Raw genomic sequence first — 25,895 nt, 5'->3', positions numbered from 1 at the left:
TATATCTTTATGTTTGAAGCCTGAAATGTGGCAAAAGGTCGCAAAGTTCAAGGGGGGCGAATACTTTCGCAAGGCACTGTATTTATTCTATCTTTTCTGGAGGATGAAATTGAAATTGTAGCCAGCTCTGCAATGCTTGTTAGATAAAGACAGATACTTTGAAAAAAGTATAATTTTCAATTAATCGAAAATGAGACATGGCAATCTGCACAAAGGCAAAAAGGTCATTTTTAAACAATGGAAGAGCTTTTCTTATTAATCTACTTGAGAAACATTTAGGGTTCAATTAAAACTTTTGAATGAGTGAATCTTTTAGAGAGAGGTTTAGTTATTTTATATTTAATAATCTCAACCCACCCAATTCATTATATAGATAGGCTTGTTTTATTGTGCCTGGTTTAGCGTCCCAGATAAAGCTAAATATTTTTTGCTCATATGATTTGAAAAACGAATCATCAGGAGTAGGCAGCACCATAAGTAAGTGAGTAAATTGAGATATGACTAAGGAGTTAATCAGGGCAATTTTTTCAATTAATAGACAGGCATTTACCTCTCCATGGTTGCAGGATCTTGTCTATTTTTACAAGTTTTCTATTGAAATTCATTGTGGAGAGCTTATTTATATATTTTGTGATATGAATACCGAGTACGTCTACTTCACCATCAGCCCATTTTATAGGTAAGCTGCAAGGTAATGTAAAAGTTGTATTTTTTAAGGATCCAATACATAATATTGTACATTTGACTTAATTAGGTTTTAGTCCAGAGAGTCCAGAAAAGTTATCTACATCTTCAATGAGACATTGCAGGGGTCTAGCGTATGGACTTAACATAAAACTTGAGTCATAGGCATACATGGACACCTTTGTTTTTAAGCCTTGGATTTCTAATCCTCTAATGTTGTTATTGGATCTGATGTTGATAGCTAGCATTTCGATGGCCATAACGTATAGATATGTTGACAGCGGACACCCTTGTTTAACTCCTCTTGACAATTCAAAACTCTAAGAAGTAGGTGTAATTTACTATTATACACCTGGGGTTGCTATACATTATTTTTTACCCATTTTATAAGAGCATTACCAAAACTGAAAGAATCCAGGCATTTAAAAATAAAATCCAGTCTTACTTTATCAAATGCCTTTTCAAAATCTGCTATAAATACTATTCCTGGCTTCTTATATGTTTCATGATGTTCTATTATTCCTAGTAGTTGTCGTATGTCCAATGTATCGTCCAGGTAAAAAACCTGTCTGATCAGGATGAACAATATCTGGTAAAAACCCTTTAATTCTGAGTGCTATGCATTTTGAATTTTAGTATTTTTGCATCATAACATTGAAGTGTAAGGGGCCTCCATTTTTTTTTAGATAGGCCGGGTCTTTATATTTGCCATCTGGGTCTTGTTTTAATAATAGAGAAATCAGACCTTCCTGCTGAGTACCTGACAGACTACCATTTCTATAGGAGTAGTTAAAACAATCCAACAATGGAGCTTTTAGTATATCAAAAAATACTTGATATACCTCTACCGGTATGCCATCAAGCCCTGGGGCTTTTCCAGACTGAAAGGATTTAATAGCCTCAGAAAGTTCTTCCTCTGTAATTTGGCCTTCACACTGATCGTTCTGTACATTTGTTAATTTTCCATTTTTTCCATTATTTGGAAAGTATTCCTTACCGTAATCTTCATTCAGTGAGAGAGGATGAGACGGAAAAGAGAACATCTGTCTAAAATAATTAGCTCCCTCTTTAAAAATATCATTCGGAGAATCATAGGTGACTCCGTCTTCAGTAATGAGTTTCTGCAAATTATTTTGTGTTAGCGTTCCTGTATTGGAGATTCAGGAAGACTATTGTGCATTTTTCTCCATATTCCATCCAGTTTGCTTTTTTGTAATAGATTACATTAGATCGTTCTTGAATAAGTTCCTCAAGTTCTTTTTGTTTTTCCTCTAACTTGTTTTATATCTCTGTAGTATCGTTTTTATTGCTATCTACCTGTACTATTAGTTCATCGATTTCCCTTGTTAGTCTTGTTTCTTTAGCCAGAAACTGCTTTTTTATTATTGATGAATATTGAATTGAATGAAGGTACATTTAAAGATATCCCAAACAATAAGGGGATTTGCTGAACCTATATTATACTGGAAAAATTCAGTTCTAAATTAATTTGTCTTAGTTAAAAATAAGTTGTCCTCCAGTAAACTTTGATTACATTTCCAATATCCCCGTCCATGTGAAAAATCTATAAGAGTTATGTGAATGCCAATTAGATGATGATCCAATCGCATTCTGTCTCCTATTAAAACTTTTTTAACCTTTGACGACTAGCTTGATTAAGTCTCCTCCATGTATATCTCACTAGGACGGTTTTTTTTAGTCTCCAAATATCCACTATTTCTAATGTGTCCATAATATTTGTGATTTCCTTAAGGGCACTGTGATGATAGTTTGTAGAGTGATTTCCTTTAAGGTCCATTGAGGTACTTAACACTGTGTTATAGTCTCCTACCATAATGATTAGATCATTTGTTGCATGTAAGTTCAATAAATTTGTATAAATGTTTTCGAAGAAGTGTGGATCATCCTGATTTGGACCATATAGATTAATGAGCCAAATCTTATTTTCGTCCACTTTCATATTCAAAATGATCCACCTTCCTTGCGAATCATTCCTGATTATTTGCACATTCAGATCAAGATTTGTGTTAATTAATATCATCACAACATTTGAGCTCCTTTGTCCATGACAGAAAATTATTTCACCACCCCATTCCTTTTTCCACACAACTTCATCTAAGGATGTAGAGTGAGTTTCCTGTAAACAGTATATGTTATAATCCTTTATTTAAGCCATGTAAAGACAGATCTTTTTTTTATATTCTGCCAAACCGTTACAATTATAACTAGCTATACTTATTTCACCCCTTACCATAACTAGATATTCTCAGTCTAAATTGACCATACTTAGTGCTTGTAAAGTTACTGCCATTAGTGATATTATGGTCAAAACTAGAGCTTTCAAATGTCTGATATGAATTCAAGAAATAGGTTCTAGCAATATTTATTTTATTACCTTGCCTGTTTGCCTGTGAGCCAATGCCACAGATGTTAGAAAATTGAGACAAATTACGTGTGTAACAAATCTGTGTTGGTTGATGTGTATGATATTGGATATGATATAATGAGAGTGTGTATGATGTCTATAAGAGTAAGACTATAATGTGTGATGTCCAAATAAATAATAACTCTGCCAATTTCCATGTTTCAGTGTCTGTGTGTAACATGTAGTGCGTATTGCCTTAATATTCATAATTGTAATCCTTATCGTATCATCATCATAGTTGCATCATAATTACCTTTAACATAATTGAAAAACACATCCGAACATTTCCATAGCAATTGACGTTTCACGTGATGATGAAAGAGAATTTGCATTACTCTAGAGACGGCTTCACTACAGTACAAATGTATTCCGTACAATATATTTGTAAAGGTTTTCCTCCTCTTCGGAGGTGTAGCAAGGATCAGACCAAGATGCGGCGTGGTAAGTGTCTATGGTTGTTTATTTAAAATAAACATAAACTGAACACTCAATGAATACAAAACAATAAACATGAACAAAACCAAAACGTGAACAAAAACCGAAACAGTACCGTGTGGTGAACAAACACAGACACGGAAACAATCACCCACAAAACAAAAGTGAAACCCAGGCTACCTAAGTATGATTCTCAATCAGAGACAACTAATGACACCTGCCTTTGATTGAGAACCATACTAGGCCGAACACAGAAAACCAACCTAGAAACACAAAACATAGAATGCCCACCCAACTCACGTCCTGACCAACTAAAACAAACAAATAACACAGGAACTAGGGTCAGAACGTGACAATGTTATTATTCCCCAATGCCCCTATTTTGATATCTTCCCCTTGCTTGTTGTAAACATATATAAACTTGTGGACAAATACATAAAAAAGATAGACAAACAATAAACACATTAAATTATAAAACAGTTCTTGACAATAGAGAGAGGGGGAGAGAAGAGAAGAGAAAAGAGAGAAAGAGAGTGAGAGAAGAGAGCGAGATCAGGTGAGTGTGGGTATGTATAAGTCTGTATGTGTAAGCAAGCATGTAGTGGAGTACGTGTGTGTTCATATCCACTTCGTAATGTTCAGATATTTTAAATAGTTCCCATACCTTATTTTTTTTCGTAACCTGAAGTCCCTGTAGAATTTAGTACAGCCACTGTGTTATGGAGCTGTCTCGGAATAGCTGTCCATCTATAAAGAGTTTGTCCACATTGATAAAGGCATGCCTAACATCCATCCTTTGTTGTCTTTGTACCGTATACAGTCTCTTACGACGTTCGTTTATCTCCTTTGGAAATTGGTAATTGAGACTGAATTTGGTCCCTTTAAGCTCCCTTCCTCTGCTTTTGATCAGCTCCTTTTGTTGGTAGTGTTAAAATTTGCGATGATCGGTCGGGGACCCTTGGTCTTGTCACTCCAAGCTCCAAGTCTGTGTACTAGGTGGAAAGCCACCTTGTTTGCATTCTCTATAGGAAGTTTCAATGCGGATTTCATGAAATCTCTGATCGCGCCCTCTGGATTATTGGATGTGTCCTCAGGAATACCAGAAAAATATAGATTTTCACGCATGCTACGAATTTGTATGTCTAGCATCTCCTTCATCACCGTGTTTTCCCTGAGTAGACAATCCATGTTGGAATCGTGTATTTTTACCTTGGCTGTGAGTGTCTTGTTTTCTCTTTGGAGCTTGAGAATTTCACTCTGGCTGAACTCCAAACTCCCCCTCAGTATCTTCAGTATCTAAATGTTCATATTTTCAGTTGTATGGTCAGAGGGACTTGATACAGACACAAAAAAATCAAACAAAGGGTATTTGTCAAAACTTTATAAGATATTCCACAGAACAATTGTTTAAAGACGTCATTAAACAATGCCAACACACTGACCAAAAGATGAGGCAGGACTTGGTTGTCCAAGGGAGGGTGTCTGACCTCCTTGTACTAAAGGGAGAAACAAAGAGAACAGTCAAGCTAATGTCAGCCAACAGATGATTGGTTACAGCAGGGATTCCCAACCACGAGTCTGTGGACCCTCCTGCTCTTTTTATAGTTTATAGCCTGGCTGATGCACAGATCTGTGATACACACTTAGAAAAAAGGTGCTATCTAGAACCTAAAAGTGTTCTTCGGCTGTCCCCATAGCAAAACCCTTTGAAGAACCCCTTTTGGTTCCAGATATAACCCTTTTTGGTAATCCAATAGGGTTTTACCTAGAACCAAAAAGGGTTCTCCTAACCTTTTTTCTGAGTGTAGGCAAACAGTGTTTTATGCTACATTACATAAATCTTATTAATTATAATGTAGTAATAGATCATGTATATTTATACAGCATAAAACCTTATAAAGCACACAGAAAATATGTAACACTCAGTTTAACAGGTTTCAGGTCTCCCAAAATGGTAACATTTTTTTAAAGAAAATTTGTATTTGAAAAGTTTTACCTTCCTTTACTTTTGTGTCTCTCTCTCAGGTTATTTTAACAGTATACCTATCAGGTTTAATTAATTCAACAATTTCATATCAATAGCCTAAGCCAGGTTAAAGTATTTTATTTTTTCACAAAGATCAGTTGCAAGCTTTGTAAATAGCCACTAGTGACTAGTCCACATGACAAGGTAGGATAAATCTATCAATAGCATTTTTCTGCACATTTTCTACTGCGCGCATCCTTCTCTGGCATGCCCACATGAGCAAAACCACATGACTAATTTGATTTCCGTAAAGTACACAAACCTAAGAGACAGCTGACCGAGGCAAATCCCCAGTTGGTTAGGCCCACCTGTGGCCTAATTCCAAAACATCTTGTGAAGTTCCCAGTCTGTCAAAGGGCTCATAAACGCAGTGGCATTCAGATGCACGTGGCACTGCTGTTCCTGTCACTGCCCATATGCCCTCATTCCAGGTTAGCCTACTGTTAATCAACCTAGTTAGACTGATGCCCTTTGGAGTGCCATGTTGGGGTACCATACACTGTATGGATAAGCTTATTGGGTGGGTGAAGGGTGGGGTTGTCAATGGGATTTGATCATGTCAGTCTGAATCAGGCTTCGTGAAGGGAAAAGAGGCAGCTGTACATTTTGCATGTCTTTACTGGTTGCACATTCACACACCATTTGCAGCATGTGTGTACGCAATTCACGATGGCTGTCATTGTCAGCATATAGGCCTATAATTGGAACACCCTGGCATCGACATAACTCTCATACTCGGGTGGACAGGCTCACACACACACATAGTGCTGTACACCAGATGCACACACACATTTTTTCAGACCTCTTACACTGGACGTATTGCTGAGTGTGAGTCGAGAAGGATATGCTCCCCGTGAAATACAGACATAGTGTGAAATGTTGTAGTTATTTTTCTCACTGCCATTTGCTCATGTAAAATGTCACCCAAAGTCTCATTTTACTCTAAGTGTCCTAAATATTGATTTCATAACACATTAGAATAACCATTGTGCATTCTCAGAATTCCTGGTCCAGCTCTAAATGACGTTCAGCTTATAAAGGCTTAAAAATGTCATAATGCCTTCATAAAGCACGACACAAATGTGTTACAAAGCATCTATAACCATATGTCATGCTATATTAAGGGTTCATAAATGTGGCATAACTGTGTGACATAATCATCAATGTCAAATCTGATATAAATATGTGCTTTATAAAGGTTTGTGCTGAAGGATGGCATACGTTCTGAAGTGATGTCATGTTAGTCACATTACACCCAATCTCGTTCCCAGACAATTCCTCCCAAATGTGAGGATGGTCTGATGGACCAACGCATAAAAGTTGGCCTTCATTAGTTAGGGTTATGTTTAAAATAAAATTTTAAGAAGATAAATAGTGGAAATTGGCAGGATTTAGCAATAATTATGACTTTTTGACTGTGTTAAGTAGTGACGATGTCAAATCCTATAGAATTCTATAGTCCCTCCCACTAAGGCCAATTTTGAATAGCCTGGGGACAACAATACAACAAGAAACACTTACCTTACACTTACCTACCACTTACCACTTACCTAAAGAAATTGAAAGTTGCTTTCTTCCCGGAACCAAGTTACATTTTTTTCACTACACAAACACACAAATAACAAAAACAAGCCATATTGCGTGGTGCTGGGCCCAGTCAGGTCTTTGACACATTCACCCACTCCCCCACTGAAAGATCAGCCTCAAAATGTTGGCACCATTGTAACAGGTTGTAATCAAGCCCTGGTCTCCAGCATGGGAACAGAAGAGGAATACCTGGTGCGGTAGTCTGAGGGAGGAATACTCCAAATCATCTTGGTTCTGACACACACACACACACACACACAAGTTTTGCAGGTCCATCAACCCATTGAAATACCTATCACAACCTACAGTAACCTGTGGAACGTGATAAAACCTTGACAAATCAGCAGAATGTTAATAACCTATTTATTGACACTTTATGTAGTGACCTATAATAGTTACAGTACCAGTCAAAAGTTTGGACACACCTACTCATTCAATGGTTTTTATTTATTTATACTGTTTTCTACATTGTAGAATAATAGTGAAGACATCAAAACTATGAAATAACACATATGGAATCATGTAGTAACCAAAAGTGTAAACAAATCAAGATACATTTTATATCTAAGATTCTTAAAAGTAGCCACCCTTTGCCTTGATGATAGCTTTGCACACTCTTGGCATTCTCTCAACCAGTTTCACCTGGAATGCTTTTGCAACAGTCTTGAAGCAGTTCCCACATATGCTGAGCACTTGTTGGCTGCTTTTTCTTCACTCTGCAGTCCAATTCATCCCAAACCATCTCAATTGGGTTGAGGTTGTGTAATAGTGGAGGCCTGGTCATCTGATGCAGCAATCAATCACTCTACTTCTTGTTCAAATAACCCCTACACAGCCTGGAGGTGTGTTGGGTCATTGTCCTGTTGCAAAACAAACAATAGTCCCACTAAGAGCAAACCATATGGTATTGATGCAGAATTCTGTGGTTGCTATGCTGGTTAAGTGTGCCATGAATTCTAAATAAATCACAGACAGTGTCACCAGCAAAGCACCCCCACACCATCACAACTCCTCCACCATGCTTCACAGTGGGAACCACACATGCAGAGGTCATCCGTTCACGTACTCTGCGTCTCACAAAGACATAGCGGTTGGGACCAAAAATCGCAAATTTGGACTCCACCGGTCTAATACCCATTGCACGTGTTTCTTGGCCCAAGCAAGTCTTCCTCGTTTGTTTTCCTTTAGTAGTTGTTTCTTTGCAGCAATTCGACCACGAAGGCCTGATTCACGGTCTATTCTGAACAGTTGATGTTGAGATGTGTCTGTTAAACTCTGTGAAGGATTTATTTGGGCTGCAATTTCTGAGGCTGGTAACTCTAATGAACTTATCCTCTGCAGAAGAGGTAACTCTGGGTCTTCCTTTCCCGTTGCGGTCCTCATGAGAGACAGTTTAATCATAGCTCTTGATGATTTTTGCAACTGCACTTGAATAAACTTTCAAAGTTATTGACATTTTCTGGAATGTCTGACCTTCAGCCTTATTTGAGCTTTTCTTGCCATAATATGGACTTGGTATTTTACCAAATAGGGCTATCTTCTGCATACCACCCCTACCATGTCACAACACAACTGACTGACTCAAACACATTAAGAAGGAAAGAAATTTCACGAATTCACATCTGTTAATTCAAATGCATTCCAGATGACTACCTCATGAAGCTGGTTGAGAGAATGCTAAGAGTGTGCAAAGCTGTCATCAAGGCAAAGGGTGGCTACTTTGAAGAATCTCAAATATAAAATATATTTTCATTTCTTTTCAATGTTTTGGTTACTACTGTAACCAAAATCATGTACTACGGTACATGTACATTTACAATGTAGAAACAAATAAAAACCCTTGAATTAGTAGGTTTGTCCAAACTTTGGACTGCCTTATATGATGCTGTCAGTTCAGAACAAATAATTATTTACAGTGGGTTATCTTCCCTGTTCAGGGGCAGAACGGCAGATTTGTACCTTGTCAGCTCGGGGATTTGAACTTCTGGTTACTAGTCCAATGCTCTAACCACTAGGCTACCCTGCCGCCCCATACATAAAGACTTAATGATTTCAACACAAATTACACAAACAGGAATTAACACAGTGCATTATCACTAACAGATAAATTAAATAAACATTAAAGACATGTTTAAACCATACATTTCCATTTATACTTCCGGATCACAGAATTTCTGAGATTTTAAAAATAAAAGTGCCCCACTTAATAGTAGAGAAGTGTCAATAACCAAAATAATTGTCTAAACATTAATAATGATTCACATCTGATCATATTTAAGTGACGTTTGTATTAAATGTGGGTTTTATAACATGTTCCAATGTCAAATAAATGCCCCCAATGCTAATCACTGTACAGTTTTTGGAATACATTTTGATTTAGAGCAAGAACTACTGTGGGAGCCGCAGTAAAAGTATTAAAGGGAATATTCAATAGGGTCGGTAGAATGCATATATGGTGTCATTTCATGGGGTACGGAGTGATGCTGGCCTTTTACTCCACCCATTACATTGGTAGCCTAATCACATCACGTGCACTAACTGCAGTACAGAAAATCCACTAACCAAACAATAGTCCAGGGCATGCTCACTGATTAAAAGGGGAAATACACCAAATAAATTAACTTCTCACATTTTTCCGAGACCTCAAAATTCATCCCCTTGTTCGTTTTAAGCATTATTGTGAACACAGAACATCTAAATGCTGTTGTTCAATAAAAAAAGTTTGACTTTTGACTACACTTAAGAGTGGGGGAAGTTGAGGTCAGGTCCAATACTGACTATGCACCCAATAGGGAAAGAGATTGGGCCATCCTGGAAGTGGTTTAGTGAAATATAATATAATATATAACATCCAAAGGGACTGTGTGAATACATTTTTACGTATGGGTGGTCCCGGGAATCAAACCCAATATCCCGGTGATGCATTGCTCTACCAAGATGCATGACAGGGTTATACATGCTTTGTGAAGCCTCAATTTAATATGATTTATAAGTTCTAGAATTAAGCTGTGCTTACACCACCCTTTTTTAAAGAACAGGTTTATGTCATATTTGATATAGTGAATTTTGTCACATTTGACACTGGTGGTTAAGTCACACAGTTATGCCACATTTATGAACCCTTTATAAAGCATGACGTAGAGTTATAGATTATTTGTAACACATGCGTGTTGTGTTTATGAAGGCTGTATGAAGCCTTTATAAGCTGCACATTATTTCAAGCGAGACTGAATTCATCAATATTAAAGAGTCTCTTACACTGGTGTTAAAGATGCTGACATATGCCTATACAAACTGACACTCAATTACTCAAACCACACACACTGGCCTGACAAGTGACACCCACACACAAACAAAAGCCTCAAAGGGTTCAGGGGCAGGTAGATATAAATAGTGCTCCTCTTGACGGCTCAGTCACTGGAGGACAGAGCAATCCACGCTCTCTTGTGACCCAGCCCCCTGATCCTTCCAGAGGGCTCGGGAAGTCACCCTTGTGTCTGTCCCCAGAGCTGAGATTTACGCTCCCTAACCCATACACGGAACAAGGCACATGCTTCCCAGGGTATGAGGACAGTTGGGTGGGGGAGGGATAGATACCATGCTCCCTCCAACCAACTCCCCCAACTACCATGCCTTGGCATCAGATACAAGGGTATATAAGCGTGGGTAATAATACTTCTGCTGGTAAGTTGCAGTTATCCTTTTTCTGGGGAAGAGGGATAGGAGATACAGAAGGACAGACAGTCATACATACAGGAGTTTGTCATGAAGGGCCATACGCAAGTAAATCCTTTGTAAATCAGTTGTTCCTCAAAATAAAAATACACCATTGGTTTGATTAAAGCAACAATTATTTGTCTTCTCACTTTATATGTCTTATCTCTTTGCTGCTTTTCACTCTTTCACAGGAAACACTTGTGAAACATCAACAGCACCTACAGAGGCAAAGGGATGTTGTCGCATACAGGATGAAGAAGCTAGCAGCTAAGCAGGTTGACTTTACAGTAAGTCAATGATTGTCTGGTGAATGTCTCTCGTCAGAAGCCTGAAGAACACTTGTTGGCATCCTATTCTATTTCGTTTAGATTCAGAGCTGGGGTGAGTTCCATTGCAATTCATTTCAATAAGTTTTATGGAACATTATGTCTGAGGGATAGGGAGTTTTGGGAGATGCTGAAATAGACCTACAAATGCTTTGAATTGCAGCAATGGTTTTATAGGCTTTCCAAAGATGTCATAGTCACTTGCCACTGTGAATCTGTATCTTTAAAAATGGTATTTCCATTGCACTGCTGTCAAATGTTCTAATTATGACCATTTCACATGACCACTCCCCCACTTCAGAAGAAGACCAATGCACTGAAGGAGAAGATTAAGAAGAAGTATGAGGACATGAAGAGGGTTCTGGATGAGGACCTGCGGATCACGCTGACCCAGCTGGACATGGAGTATCAAGCCACAGAGTGTACCATTGAGGACAGAATAGAGCGCTGCTACCACCTCAGTCAGGAACTTGACCAGGAGATAGCCCAGCTCAGCACCCAAATGGAGAAAGAGCAGACAGATGACAAGGTGAAGGCCATCTGAACATAACATAGGGACATTCTAATTTGACTCACATGCCTGTAACTATCACATAAAGAGTGTGCCAGCAAGTTATGCACACTTACTTCAAGTTTGGATTTGGCCCGTAGAAGCAGGGTTGGAGTCATTTCTGAATTCAATTGCTGATCAAATTAAATTATTGATTTAAATTCTAATTAAATAGTTCCCAGGTTGCAGAATAGGAATTTCAGTATAGGAAACAGAATATAATTACATGAAGTAGGTTTCACCCTACATGAATGCCATGTTTGTACGAAGTCCTGATATTCATATTCGACTTACCTTGCAAAATCTAAAAGTTATGCTAGGACGCTACAATCTACATGGGTGTCAATGGAGAGGCTAATTTAGTCCAATTTATTGAAACAAATATTTGGTAGCACTTTATAATATCTCCACATAATAAAACATTTAAAATGGATAAGTAAGTAGTTCATTCATATTTTATGAATCATTTATGAATCATTACTCCCACATTTGTAAATGTTAGTAATCTGGATATTCAAACATTTATAAACAACTTTTAAAGTATTTAAGATGTAAAACATAGGTCCTTAAAAACAATTTACTAATCATTAGTTACATATTTTTGTGTGGCCCTATCTAAAGTGTGGGATATTTATACTTTATAAATACTTATTGTGTGAAGATTGTAATTTCTCACAAAATGCTGGACATGCCATTGGTAGATCCGAGCAGTACTGGATTCTCCTTAAGGTCTCAAAATGCCCCGTAGAACATACCAATGGTTGACCTTTTTCTGCCTGTCCGTTCGAAAATCAGAAACATGTTTCCAGTGGTTGTCACATCAATATATCTGGGCTGCAATCATCACATTTTTCATAAAACCCCTCTTTTGATAGGTTAAATTATGCATTAATAATATATGATTGGTTTATGGGTTAAGGGGCGGGAATTAGCCTCAACACGAATATTGCTAATTTGAGGCAGCTGCCACAGGGAGGCGCTTCTCCCCCCCTTCGATTTGACTTTGGCAGCTCCATCATTCAAATTTGGACAAAAATATCAAGGTAAGAAACTGTATGTAATTCGTTTTTATATTAGTAACGATAATATTTACATTTTAGTCTGTTTTTTCAGATTGAGTAGATGAGTCTGTGAAATGAACTTTTGATGCCTGGTGAGCTAACTATCTACCAAGCCAAGCAGTAGAATCAGCTTGAATATGAGTTGACAATTTCTGAGGTAAAAGTTATTATATGATCAATGACATCGATATTTTTTAAGTACATGAAAAGCTTTAAGAAGCTTTATGAAATATTCTCAGATAATGGTAGCTATCTAGCTAGATTGCTAGCTAGCCACCTAACTAGCTATGATGTGCTAGCCTGTGTTGTTCAAGTAAGTCACCCAAAACAAAGCAAGGTAGCCTACTTGATGTTAATGTTTGATAACTACAAAATACAATGCATTTGTCAATGGGTGTTAGAGCTAGAAACAAACTGGCTAGTGAGTATACAGTACCTTCAGAAGTATTCAGATCCCTTGAGTTTTTCCACATTTAAGTTAGGTTACAGCCTACATTTTTAAACATTTCTAAAAATCTGTTTTCACTTTGTCATTATGAGGTGTAGATTGCTGAGGAATTAAAAATACATATATTTTAGAATAAGTCTGTAATGTAACAAAATGTGGAAAAAGTCAAGGTGCCTGAATACTTTCTGAAGGCACTGTATTGTGTCCCTAGCTAGCCTGCTAAAAGGGAAAGGGTTGCTGTGAAGAAAAATTGGATGAGTACATTTGAATAGCAAGAGTCATATCCCCATAGCTAGTCATCCCCTGCTGGCTGTATATTATTAGGTGTCTGTTTATCTGTGATATGAATCCTATAAAATATTAAGCCTTCTGGCTGTTGATTCCAAGAATTAATGTAATGTTATAGCCTAAACCTAATTATAATAGCTTAGAAATAATGGCTTTGGTGGTCAGCTTGGTAACTAAATGTTCCTGGTCTAGCTGGTTTGTGACTGCTACTTACAGGTATACATTATCATATTATTTCAGTTATGGACTATCAGATATACAATTATATGGCATGTTTTCCCAAATGTTATAGTGAAAACCTTTGTATAATAACATGAAACATTGTCACCATGCGATTGTTAACTTGTGGATACAATATTCAATTTCATTGATGATTCCTTTTTTTATGTACTGAAGTGTATTTTGAATATAACTTTAAGTCAATCTCACTCTTTTCTTTGGAGGGGTTGTCACTGATTTATATTTAAAATTGTAATGTTCATTGTTTGTCTTTATGTTTGAGTTTTGGAAATGGACAGCGGAGACCATTACCAGCGGATATTACAGTCCCTGTCCATGAGGAGGAGGACACTGACGTCAGATGTCATTGCTTCGGAATGCCTGCAGGATGAGGAGGACCATGAAGGCACGGCCTTCTTAGAGAAAGATGCCCATGATGCTGAGCTACTCAGTGAAGAGGAGAATGAAGAAAATTAGATCAAGAATTCAGAGGAAGTTGAGAAGCCACCACCTGAGGCCTCTCAGCCAAGCTCTTCAACTGAAAGGTAACTATAAATTATGTGTTACTGATATGTCTTATCAGGCCTTCATACAGTGTCGTCAGAAAGTATTCACACTCCTTGACCTTTTCCACATTTTGTTGTGTTAAAGCCTGAATTGAAAAATAGCAATTAAATATATAAAAAAATTGGTCACTGACCTACACACAATACCCCATAATGTCAAAGTGGAATTCTGTTTTTCAAAATTGTTACAAATGTAAACAAAATGTAATGCTTAAATATCTTGAGACAATAAGTACTCAACACCTTTGTTCTGGCAAGCCTCAATCAGTTCAGGAGTAAAAATGTGCTTTAACAAGTGACATAATAAATTGAACTCACTCTGTGTGCAATATTATTGATTAAAATTATTTTTGAATGACTACCTCATCTCTGTACCCCACACATACAATTATTGTTTAAGGTCCCTCAGTCGAGCAGTGAATTTCAACCACAAAGACAAGGGAGGTTTTCCAATACCTCGCAAAAGAAGGGCATCTATTGGTAGATGGGTAAAAATAAAAAAGCAGACATTGAATATCCCTTTGTGCATGCTGGAGTTATTAATTATACTTTGAATGGTTTATCAATATACCCAGTCACTACAAAGATACAGGCATCTTTCCTAACTCAGTTGTCAGAGAGGAAGGAAACCGCTCAGGGATTTCACCATGAGGCAATGGTGACTTTAAAACAGTTACAGAGTTTAATGGCTGTGATGGGAAAAAACTCAAGATGGATCAACAACATTGTAGTTACTCCACAATTCTAACCTAATTGACAGAGTGAAAAGAAGGAAGTCTGTACAGAATACAACTATTTCAAAACATGCATCCTGTTTACAACAATGCACTAAAGTAGTACTGCTAAAAAAATGGCAATACAAATAACTTTTTGTTCTGAATACAAATTGTTATGTTTGGGGCAAATCCAATACAACACATTACTGAGTGCCATATTTCCAAGCTTAGTGGTGGCTACACCATATTATAGGTATGCTTGTAATTATTAAGGAATGGGGAGTTTTTCAGGATAAAACAAGAAACGGAATGGGTAAAGCACAGGTAAAATTCTATAGGAAAACTTGGTTCAGTCTGTGTTTCACCACACTGGTAAATGAAGGCACCTTTCAGCAGGACAATAACTTAAAAAACAAGGCCAAATCTACACTGCAGTTGCTTTCCAAGAAGGCAGTGAATGTTCCTGAGTGGCTGAGTTACAGTTTGGAATTAAATCTAGTTGAAAATCTATGGCAAGACTTGCAAATGATTGCCTAGCAATGAGGAACAACCAATTTTAAGAATTATTAAAAGAATAAATGGGCAAATGTTGCACAATCAAGGTGTGGAAAGCTCTTAGAGACTTACCCAGAAGGACTCGCAGCTGTAATCGCTGCCAAAGATCAACTCAAACTGGACCCTAAACTCATCGAGATGGAGAGGGCGCATAGGAATGGCGCGTTCTTCCCGATGGACTGCCCAGTTCTATAGTGGTGAAACTGCACGGGTTCCAAGACAAGGAGATTTTCAGGAGAGTCAAGTGTCTGAAGGGAACCAAAATCTTCATCAATGAAGACTTTCCCAAAAATGTGTGCCTCAAAAGAAAGGAACTGCTGCCACAATGAAAAAAAGCAACATTGCATACCTGAAGTATGATTTTCTGTGGATAAAATATTTACAGCCTTTAGTGGTGCAGTGGTCTAAGGCACTGCAGCTCAGTGCTAGTGGTGTCACTGATTCCAGGAGGTATTACAACCGGCTGTGATTGGGAGTCCCATTGGGCGGCGCACAATTGGCCCAGCGTTGTCCGGGTTCGGGTTTGCCATCTTTTTAGATTAATCCAAAGTGTTTGGCACGGTTAATTTAAATTGCATTATTAAGTTTTTCATGATTATACATATAATTGCTTATATAGTTATGTTTTTGATAGAGAACAACTTGTTCATGCAAATGTCTGTGCATCTACCAGGTCCAAGATATCCTGTGGTGTGCCACAAGGTTTGATAATTGGACCTTTGTTATTCCTAATCTATATCAATGACCTTGCTTGTCTTCTACCGTATTTCACATTCTCTTTGCTGATGATACTAATTTGATTTTATCACACAATAATTATGATTCACTAATTAATGAAACCACCTCAGGTTTGGCCAAATTTTTTAATGGTTCAAGATAAACAAATCCTCTTTAAATATAAAAAATGCAGGTTTATTGTATTCACTAGTAAGAATAAGGAATATTGTGAAGAAAGAGACTGAATCTCAGTTGGTGGGAATGAAATGTATCAAGTCACGTCCACTAGATTCCTCTGAGTTCTAATTGATGAAAAGTTGTCCTGGAAAGATCATATTCAATTTGTCTGTAGCAAAGTGATGAAATCTGTTGGTATTATCAGAAAGATTAGTGGTTTGGTTAATCAGACTTGCTACCTAACTCTAAACTATAGCTTAATTTACCCATATCTCATTTACTGTAATATTGTCTGGGCCAGTACCTACTGTATGCATCCTACCTACACAAATTACTCATCATGCAAAGTATGCACTACAAATACTAATACCTCCCAGACAGTTAACCTAAACCCTTCAATGGATTCTTCCAGGTAATTCTGAAATCCATCTATATAACACAAGACACTGCGATAACCTTCACCCTCCCAACTGCCGCACCTCACATTGTATCTGATAGAGAATTGACTAAGGTACTATACTCTGGAATTCTTATCTTCACATTGCAAAAACCTCATCATCCCTCAATAACTTCAAGCAAAGACTGGGGGTTAGCCTGATGAACCTGATGAACCAAACTACCCAATAATCTCCTCCACGTAGCCTAACTCTCACACTCACACACACACATGCACACACACATGATCAAACATGTTTTTTCTTGAATAATGAGTATATCATGTACAATTATAATGAATATGCTTTGTTTAACTGATCGAACAAACTTTAATAATTTCTTTTAACTTACATTTGTTGTGTGGTTTTCATATAAGCCCTTTTTGGGCTTCCAACCTCACCTACACACACCATTTTTTACAATTTGCCCCAAAGTGTTGAATCAAGTGTTGTTTTTTGTACCAGTTCATAAACCATGTGCCATGGAATTGGTGCATCGAAAATCTCCTCCCATTTATTTTGCAACCTGTATGACTCAGATGTCAACATTTTGTCCTTAGATGAAACTGGTATATTTTTCTATTTATGCCAGTTCCTTTCAGCCAATTTGTATCTTTAACATGTGGCAGGCAGACTTCCCTACCCTCTCCCTTTTCCACTTGCCTCCTCCATTTGTGGTAGTGCTGCAATCAGTTGGTTGTAAGTTTGGATTGAGCAGATATTCCCATATATTTTCGCTAACTGCATATGTGATATATTTGTATTTGTATATATTTATAATATCATTAATAAATCTAATACAATTGTACTTTTTTTAACATGAAGTATGTTTTTTTATTAATCAGTATATTTGTGTTTAACCATAACATTTGTTGAAATCTTTTCTGGAGGATAAAACTGAAATTCTAACCAGCTTTGCATGGCTTGTTTAAGATACTTTCAACAAAATTTCATTCTCAATTAGTCGGAAATGAGAAGTTGTAATCTGTATGAAGGCAAAAGGCCATTTTTGAATGAAGAATGGGCCTTAATAATCTACTGGAGAACCATTTGGGGTTTGCACTTTGTAATCTATTCCCTTATAGAATCATAGCCGGGCGAATGGTTCTGGAGGAGCTGCATCACCCCTAATAAATTTGCTAAAGTTATAGAATTAGTGCTATCTGTTCAGAAAGAAATGAAATACTTTAGAATAGCCTACTACACCTTTAGAATGCTTATAATTTACCCACAAAGGATCAATCTCTTATTTAAAAAAAAAAAAAATCTGTCTCATAACCCCTTACACCCAAGTGTTTCAAAACTCCTTAAAGTTGGTGGCAGCTCAGTTGCTGTCACGACTTCCGTCGAAGTTGGCTCCCCTGCCTGTTCGGGCGGCGCTCGGCGGTCGTTTTCACCAGCCTACTAGCCGCCACGATCCCTTTTTCGTTGTCTGTTTGTTTTGTCTTATTAGTTTCACCTGTGTCCTGTTGTATGTGCTTCCTTATTTAAAGTACGTGTACCCTTCCTTGTTTTGTGCGGGATTGTATTTATGTTACGTGTGTGTTAGGTAGAGGTAACATATTTCTGGACCTGGCGCCCTGTGTTTTGGGCTTGTTATTTTTTGTGCCACATTAAAGTGCACCTTTTCCAGTGGAACTCTCTGCGCCTGATTCCTTCCTCACCCACCTAGTCCCGCGTAACAGTTGCCACCAACGTGGTGTTTACAAAACACTTCATTAACAATGAATTAGCACACAATACAGAGGATGTTTAAGAATATACAGTATATTGAACATAAGTGACCTTTCTACCAAAACCAAAGTGTGCAGTCACTTAGAGCAGTCTAATCTCGGGTAACCCAGAATTAAAATATTGCGTAATTTGGTCAGCTGTGTGATTACATTTTGGGTCGAAAGGTGTTCCGGTTTGCGAAGTCTTCACCCTCAGCTCTTCCTCATGTCCTTGAAACAGTTATTTCACAACAGTTTTTGTGAATAAAATGTACTATATGTTCCCTTTAACATCCAGTTTTGTGTGCTTATTCTTTTACCATTGATACATTTTAGGCTATTTTGAGATCTTAAGGTACAGCTGGAAAGTCTACCAATGGCATATGCATCTTTTTGTGAGAAATAACACTGGTCACTGAAAATATTTGTAAAGTATTTATAAAGGATAAATAGCCCACACTTTTGATGAGGCCACGCAAAAAGATTTAAATAATGATGAATGGAGTAATGATTAAGTTATTATAAAGTGCTACCAAATATTGTTTCTAAAAAGTACTTACAAAAATCTGTAGTTAATAAATGATTCCAGTGGTTGATGTTCATGCTGAAGTTAAATGTGGGCCCTTATGCTTTGTCATCATTGTTAGTGAATGAGTGTAAATGTCTGGAAAATCACAAGCTATATAATGGGAAATCACATATATATTAGCGAATGTTACCAAAATGGGGACCTAAAGCTAGCTGACAACCTAGCTAAAGGATGGCAGTAGTGGCGGATGTTGCTGTGTGCTCATTGAATGGCAAGGCAAGGGAAGCACATATCATGTTTTAAATGTCCTTCTTACAGGTGGGAGCTAGCATTGCGGTAGAATTGGGAACCAGCATGGATCCTATTTGGTAGATTTGATTGAATCTGGATGCAATAAACCAATATAACTTTCCGATTGATTACGATTTGATCTCTGGCCTCTAACTGCTTTGTAATCTCCATACAGGATGCGGAAACGGAGAGAAGGTATGTATCAGGAAACACATTTTTTGGTTACAATTTGGAACTTTCATGAACACCTCTTTCCATGACATAGACTGACCAGGTGAATTCAGGTGAAAGCTATGATCCCTTATTGATGTCACTTATTAAATCCACTTCAATAAGTGGAGATGAAGGGGAGGAGACAGGTTAAAGAAGGATTTTTAAGCCTTGAGAAAATTGAAACATGGATTGCGTATGGATGCCATTCAAAGGGTGAATGGGCAAGACAAAATATTTAAGTGCCTTTGAACTGGGTATGGTAGTAGGTGCCATGCGCACCAGTTTGTGTCAACGCTTTCAACCCCTTGTAGAGTCCATGCCCTGACAAATTGAGACTGTTCTGATGGTCAAAGGGGTGGTTAAATATAATTTATTTACGGAGTGGAGTGGCTGCGTGACCAGACTCTCAGGACGCCTGCTAAAATATCGTACCTTCTGCACATGTGCTACTCTGGTGCTGCTCCCCCCTCCCTTCCTGTTCTACTCACCCTGGGGTGATGATCAGATGTCTTTGTCCGTTGTAAGACATATTGTACATACAACGACATGATCAACCATACAATCGAATTTACCTCCTACACACATTGTAACCTGAGTGCAGCAGACTGATCACATGTTGATAAAAACTCTGGTTACCGCTAGGTGCCAAACGTTTGGCTGCTCAGAAGTGGAAAAGGCTACTCTTGCAAATGTCAATGATGTGCTGTCGAATAAATCGTGTGTTCCATGATCATTGAGAAGCAAAATAACAGTTTTATGTTATTTATGGTTAAAACACAGATTATTTGGCCCCAGTGCAATGTAAATACAGGACTAGGCTACAAGTTACATGTAGGCTAGGTTATGTTGTCTTGTAGGCTAAATGCATTTGGTCATGTCATCCTGAAGTAGCCGGCAAAACATATATTTCAGTGGAGGCTGCTGAGGGGAGGACGGCTCATAATTATGGCTTGAATGGAGCGAATGGAATGGCATCAAACACAAGAAAGACACGTTTTTTATGTATTTGATAACATTCCACCTATTCCGCTCCTGCCATTACCACAAGCCCTTCCTCTCCAATTAAAGGTGCCACCAACCTCCTGTGATATATTTTTTGCAATGTTTATTTCAAATCGCCTCTGTGTTTTTATTTTATCTGAGCAGCAGCTACTGTAAAAGTAATGCACATGCAGAACATTATATGGTTGTTTAGCTATGGAGAAGAGGCGTCCTGGGGAACGGGGTAGGACAATCTAGTCAATTTATTGATAGTGTGTACACTATTTATAATGTATTGTATATTTTATATTGTATTGAATATCTTAATGATCCTGACTAAGTATCGGCCATCTTGAGTGGAAATTGATACATAAAAGGAAACATCCTATAATAAACCTTCTCATAAGACATTGTAAAGGCTCTAATCTTGGCAACCCAGAACCAAATCTTGCATGAGTACTGGTTCTGGGATGTTGAGATTGGTGCAGGCGGCAGAACCAGGGCAGATCTTCTTAATGCTTACTTACTTATATTGCTTGTTAACTGTGCTTATTTATGAAAATTATCATAACGTGTTACCCATTTTTCTGTTAATGGTGTTTGCTGTGTGAGTATGACATCACATTTTATGTATGTTTTTGCATATGTACCACAATGGTCAAATAAACCTACATCTAATGGTATCTGTGTGTGTATGTACCAATTTCTCTGCTTCCTTGTCTCCAGAATAGCAGAGACGATGAAGGCTACAGATCCAGAATTGCTTCAGGTGGATGAATTTAAGAATGAACAGCTCTTGAGTTTAACCATCAACCTCCTGCTTTTCATCCGGTCCCAGGTCCCTGTCACCAAGAAACTCTTTCAGAGCTGTGAGTTCAATATCAATTTATTTAAAGATCCTGTGCAATCACTTTTATTACATTAAGTGTTCATTAAGCCACAATATTAAGATTTATAAACACTTTTCAAAATATATTTTCCTCCAAAATAGATTTACAATCTGAAAACATTTTTTAAACTGAAATGAATTGATTGCTTTTAAGTGGGAGGATATTTATTGTCCAGGACCACAGCTGTGGTTCATTCACTTTTTCAGCCATGCTGTTGGCACTTAAACATCGTAAATGGGTGTACTAACCATCAAACATTATTGTGCAATGTTGTAATTCACGTTGGCGTCAGCAAAGTTTTTTGGACATGATTTTTCACCAAAATAATTTAACTAGCTTTATTGGGAAGCTTTGAGTTCTCACGTGTATTAAGGTGTTTGTAGTCGGACAAAACAAGTATCGTAATGGATATGGGCAATTGTCCTGATACTATAAGAATCCTAGTATTTTTTTGTTATTATCGGGAAAAAAAGTAATTTCCATGTGCCAGTGCAAATCTTTCAATCAAGTGCGAGGTGCTACGTGGTCTAAATAACTCAAACTGTCTAGTTTGCCTGTCTGTAAAAAGATCCTGCTGCACTGAATGGATCACTTCTCCTCTCATATTTCAGTCTGTCATTTAGATTGCTGCTGCCTCCTGTAAGCCTGCTACTATGATAAAACAGGACGTTTGCTAGCATAGTATCTAACAAGCGGGGCGAGGGTAGGGAAAAAAATAAAAAATGCTGATGCGCATTCTGACTGAGTGACAGCCAACTTGTCTGCCCGCTGCAAGTTGAGGACACGCAGACACAGCTTTTTAGGTCTATAAATGCGCAGGAAGATTTAGATGTTTTGCCAACATCTACTTTGGCATATTAAAACACTTTCATGTTTATCGATCACGAGTATCTTCCGACTATCAACTGTCATTTTACGAATACAATTACAAATACAAGTTTGGCCAGGTCGACATACCCCTATAAAGCAGATCAATCAGATGGCCTTCCTACCGGTTCTAAACTATGGCGACATCAGCTATACGAATGCAGCTGCCGCTCGTTTTAATCACGGGCGGTTTTGCACTCACCATTGCATTCTCTACACTCTATTTTCTGTAACCCAGAGCAGAGTCACTATATTACATAACTGGGTTATTTTGACCCAGCACTGTTGGGTTACGTGAATGACCTAACATGTTGGGTTACTTTATTTACCCAAAAATGTGGTTATTTTGACCCAGCACTGTTGGGTTACGTGAATGACCTAACACGTTGGGTTACTTTATTTACCCCAAAATGTGGTTATTTTGACCCAGCAGTGGATTGCTCTTTACTCTTTTGCTGGGTTATTGTTATTAATGTATTTTTGACCCAGCAGTGTGTTATTTCTTACTTTATTGCTGGTGAATTTTTTTTAGAGTCTGTACATTTTCTAAAGGTAGCAATCCGTCTAACAACAACAATCAATTTTACAACGTTACTACACAGTCTATGAAATTCTTAAATTGACATGTGGCCAATCATGACAAATTGTAGATAAAATGTTTATTGGCAGATATTAATATCAGCTTCAAAATTAACTCATGCTAATGATAAAAGACAAATAAGGAACACACAAATAAACAAAAACTTGAGGCACAATCCATAATTTGAAAAACACAGCAGCCCTAGCAATTAAAATTAAAGCTGAGGAAAGGGGCTGAAGAAAAGTAAACACTTTACCCTCTACTCACCCAACCCCTACCAGGTATACATTTTCAATTGGAATTGTTGTAAAACAACAACGAATGATGGTGAATGCCAGGGAGTAGAGGTGATTGTCCCTGAGAATGAAGGGTTCGGGTCTCTTGTTCTTTTGGTCAGCCATATTGGTGGTGTTAGGCCCGAGACGAAGCGGCACGGCAAACTGTGCCAATATATCCTCCAAACACCGGCTTCGAGGGCATTATCACATTTATACAACGAGTTACCAACATATTAAAATAATGATTGACATATCTTCATAGTTTTCTTTTATTTTGATGAATTTATTCATACTATTTCATCCTTCCACAAGATATAGTCCCGACACAAATCTAGGGTTGCTACCCAAGCTGGCTGGTTGTTCATTCTATCGGTTTGGTTGCTAGAGACGTGACCCAGTCGTTCAGTCTTTTTGTTCTGTATCTATGGACGCGATCCAGTCGTTCGCTCCAAATGTTTCATTGCCATACTGGCTGGCAACATTCTTAACCCTTGCCTGCTAGCTAGCCAACTATGTGCTCACTCATCAAGACACTGTTGTTCAGAGGAGCTAACAAACAACACAGCTAACACATTCACTTAAAATTGAAGCTGGAAAGACTGAAAACTAGCTGCACTTCGTTTCTTTTGACCTTTTTTCAATTGACATTTGTTTGTATACTGATCATACATAAAATGTATGCCAGCTGACTCATGATTTTGACAGGCTAAGAAACGCTGCCTGCCTGTCTGTCTCGTCCCGACACATTCCTTACTATGGGACAGCTGGAGATCGGATTTGAATATTGAAACAAAGTTGCAAATGTCGGAGAGACAGAAAGCAAGGTTTAAAAAAATCTCACCGCTGTTGAAAATGAAATGTTGGTCTAAAAGAAATGTGATATAATGTCTAGATACTTCTTATAGTGGAGATCAAGTTTATAACATGCCTTGCTGGGCTGATGAGACAGTCAGATGGAACAGAGTAAATAGGCATTTTAATGTCAGATTTAGCCGGTGGTAACTTGTGGAATAGACACCGGATGGAATGTAGTTTTAACCTATCAGCATTCAGGATTAGACTCACCCATTGTATAATATTTAGTATTCCACGTATTCCATGTATACTTACAGGACATTATGACTTTTGGGCCTCATCAATGCATGGGTGGGCAGTCTTCTTTTCAACTCGTTACACTGTTGGTGGGAAAAACACTCTCAGGACCATGTTGTCCCTATCTGGGTGACAAAGACGTAACAAGCTTTTATGGGACAGACAAAATGGATAAAAGTGGATTAACATTTGAGACACTACTTTAATTTCTATATGTAGCTTCCTGAACTCGGTACACTGGGGGTGGGAGAAACACTCTAATGACCATGTCCTCTTTGTAGACAAACAAATTAACGGTTTAATTGCTCACGCAATAAAAATATAATGCATTCTGATGAACGCTATTGACAGCAAAAACCTATTCTCTTTATAGTGTTATTAGAAATATGTATTTAATTGCTCAATTTATGTGTGTTTTACTTAGATGCCTCTGACGTCGTCCTTGACCCTACCACTGCCCACCCGAAACTTATAATTTCCCCTAAGGGTGACTTGGTAGAGTACACGGACACCTGGCAAGAAGTCCCAGAGAACCCCTCACGCTTCGACACCACCCTCAATGCCATCAGCCGGCAGGGCTTCCGAGAGGGACGTCACTACTGGGAGGTACAGGTAAGTGGGAAGACCTACTGGGAGATAGGTCTCACCTACCCAAGCATCCCACGCAAGGGCCGTGAGGAGGACTGCTGGCTGGGCCGTGGAGACGAGTCTTGGGCAATGGAGTTCTTTAATGGGGACTACACAGCATGGCATGACAGGGTGGCCCATGCGCTCCCTGTGGTGGCCGGACAGCACTTCACTCGCATCGGTATTTACTCCAGCTTTCCCGGGGGCCTGGTGTGCTTCCTGGGGGCCGACACAATGACCCCTCTCCACTGTTTCTATGTCGCCACCTTCACCAATGTCCTCCACCAGGCTGTGTGCCCCGGGCACGACAATCAGGGGTCCAACTGGAAGCCCCTTAAGATTTGCGATGCCTCACGCTCTGCCCCTACCCTCTGATGGAGGACAAATGCAATGGGTGGAGGGAATGGGGGTGGTATATCACTTTTGTCATGTGTTTTTTTTTGTGTTATGAACCATGTACACCAAGTCAGATTTTTTTTCTGCACACCTGTCTGGTGCTGCAATCTTATGTCCACTTCCAATCTAAACAAGTTTGTGTATGTGTATTTTTTTTTAAATAAAAAATTAACTGACCTATAACAGATCAGGCTGACTAGCCTATATACATTTCCAGGAGCTTGAAACACCCACCTAATGTTGAAACATTTGTTTCTATACCCTTTGGACTTTGTGTACAGGACTTTAGGCAAAGTTTTCATTTAGCTAAATGTATTTATTGTAAATTCAGGATTAGCATGTGTATGCAACGTTTGTACGACAAAAATAACACACTATTCTTTTTAAAATACAATTCTTCATGTTTAATGCAATAAAGTAGTGTTTACATAGTCATTCCTTTGATGTTAAGTAATTTAAACATTGTATTGCCCCAGATTCAAAAGGAGCCATAGTAAATTCACAATAT

General features: G+C 38.1%; 1 protein-coding gene across 1 annotated transcript in view; it reads left to right on the top strand.

The window, feature by feature from the left end:
• LOC139367294 (zinc-binding protein A33) overlaps positions 1 to 25,366 on the top strand; it is a 39,770-nt gene extending 14,404 nt beyond the window's left edge. Inside the window, exons 2-6 of the mRNA XM_071105518.1 lie at positions 11,066 to 11,161; positions 11,502 to 11,729; positions 19,639 to 19,658; positions 21,384 to 21,526; positions 24,789 to 25,366. Of these exons, the coding sequence (XP_070961619.1) occupies positions 11,066 to 11,161; positions 11,502 to 11,729; positions 19,639 to 19,658; positions 21,384 to 21,526; positions 24,789 to 25,366 (1,065 nt within the window). The remainder of the gene's footprint in view (positions 1 to 11,065; positions 11,162 to 11,501; positions 11,730 to 19,638; positions 19,659 to 21,383; positions 21,527 to 24,788) is intronic.
• Positions 25,367 to 25,895: the final 529 nt, after the last annotated feature.

The sequence above is a fragment of the Oncorhynchus clarkii genome, chromosome 16 (genome assembly GCF_045791955.1).
Source record: "Oncorhynchus clarkii lewisi isolate Uvic-CL-2024 chromosome 16, UVic_Ocla_1.0, whole genome shotgun sequence".
Classification (NCBI taxonomy): domain Eukaryota; kingdom Metazoa; phylum Chordata; class Actinopteri; order Salmoniformes; family Salmonidae; genus Oncorhynchus; species Oncorhynchus clarkii.
The sequence above is the reverse complement of the archived record's forward strand: the minus strand, read 5'-3'. Positions and strand labels throughout refer to the sequence as shown.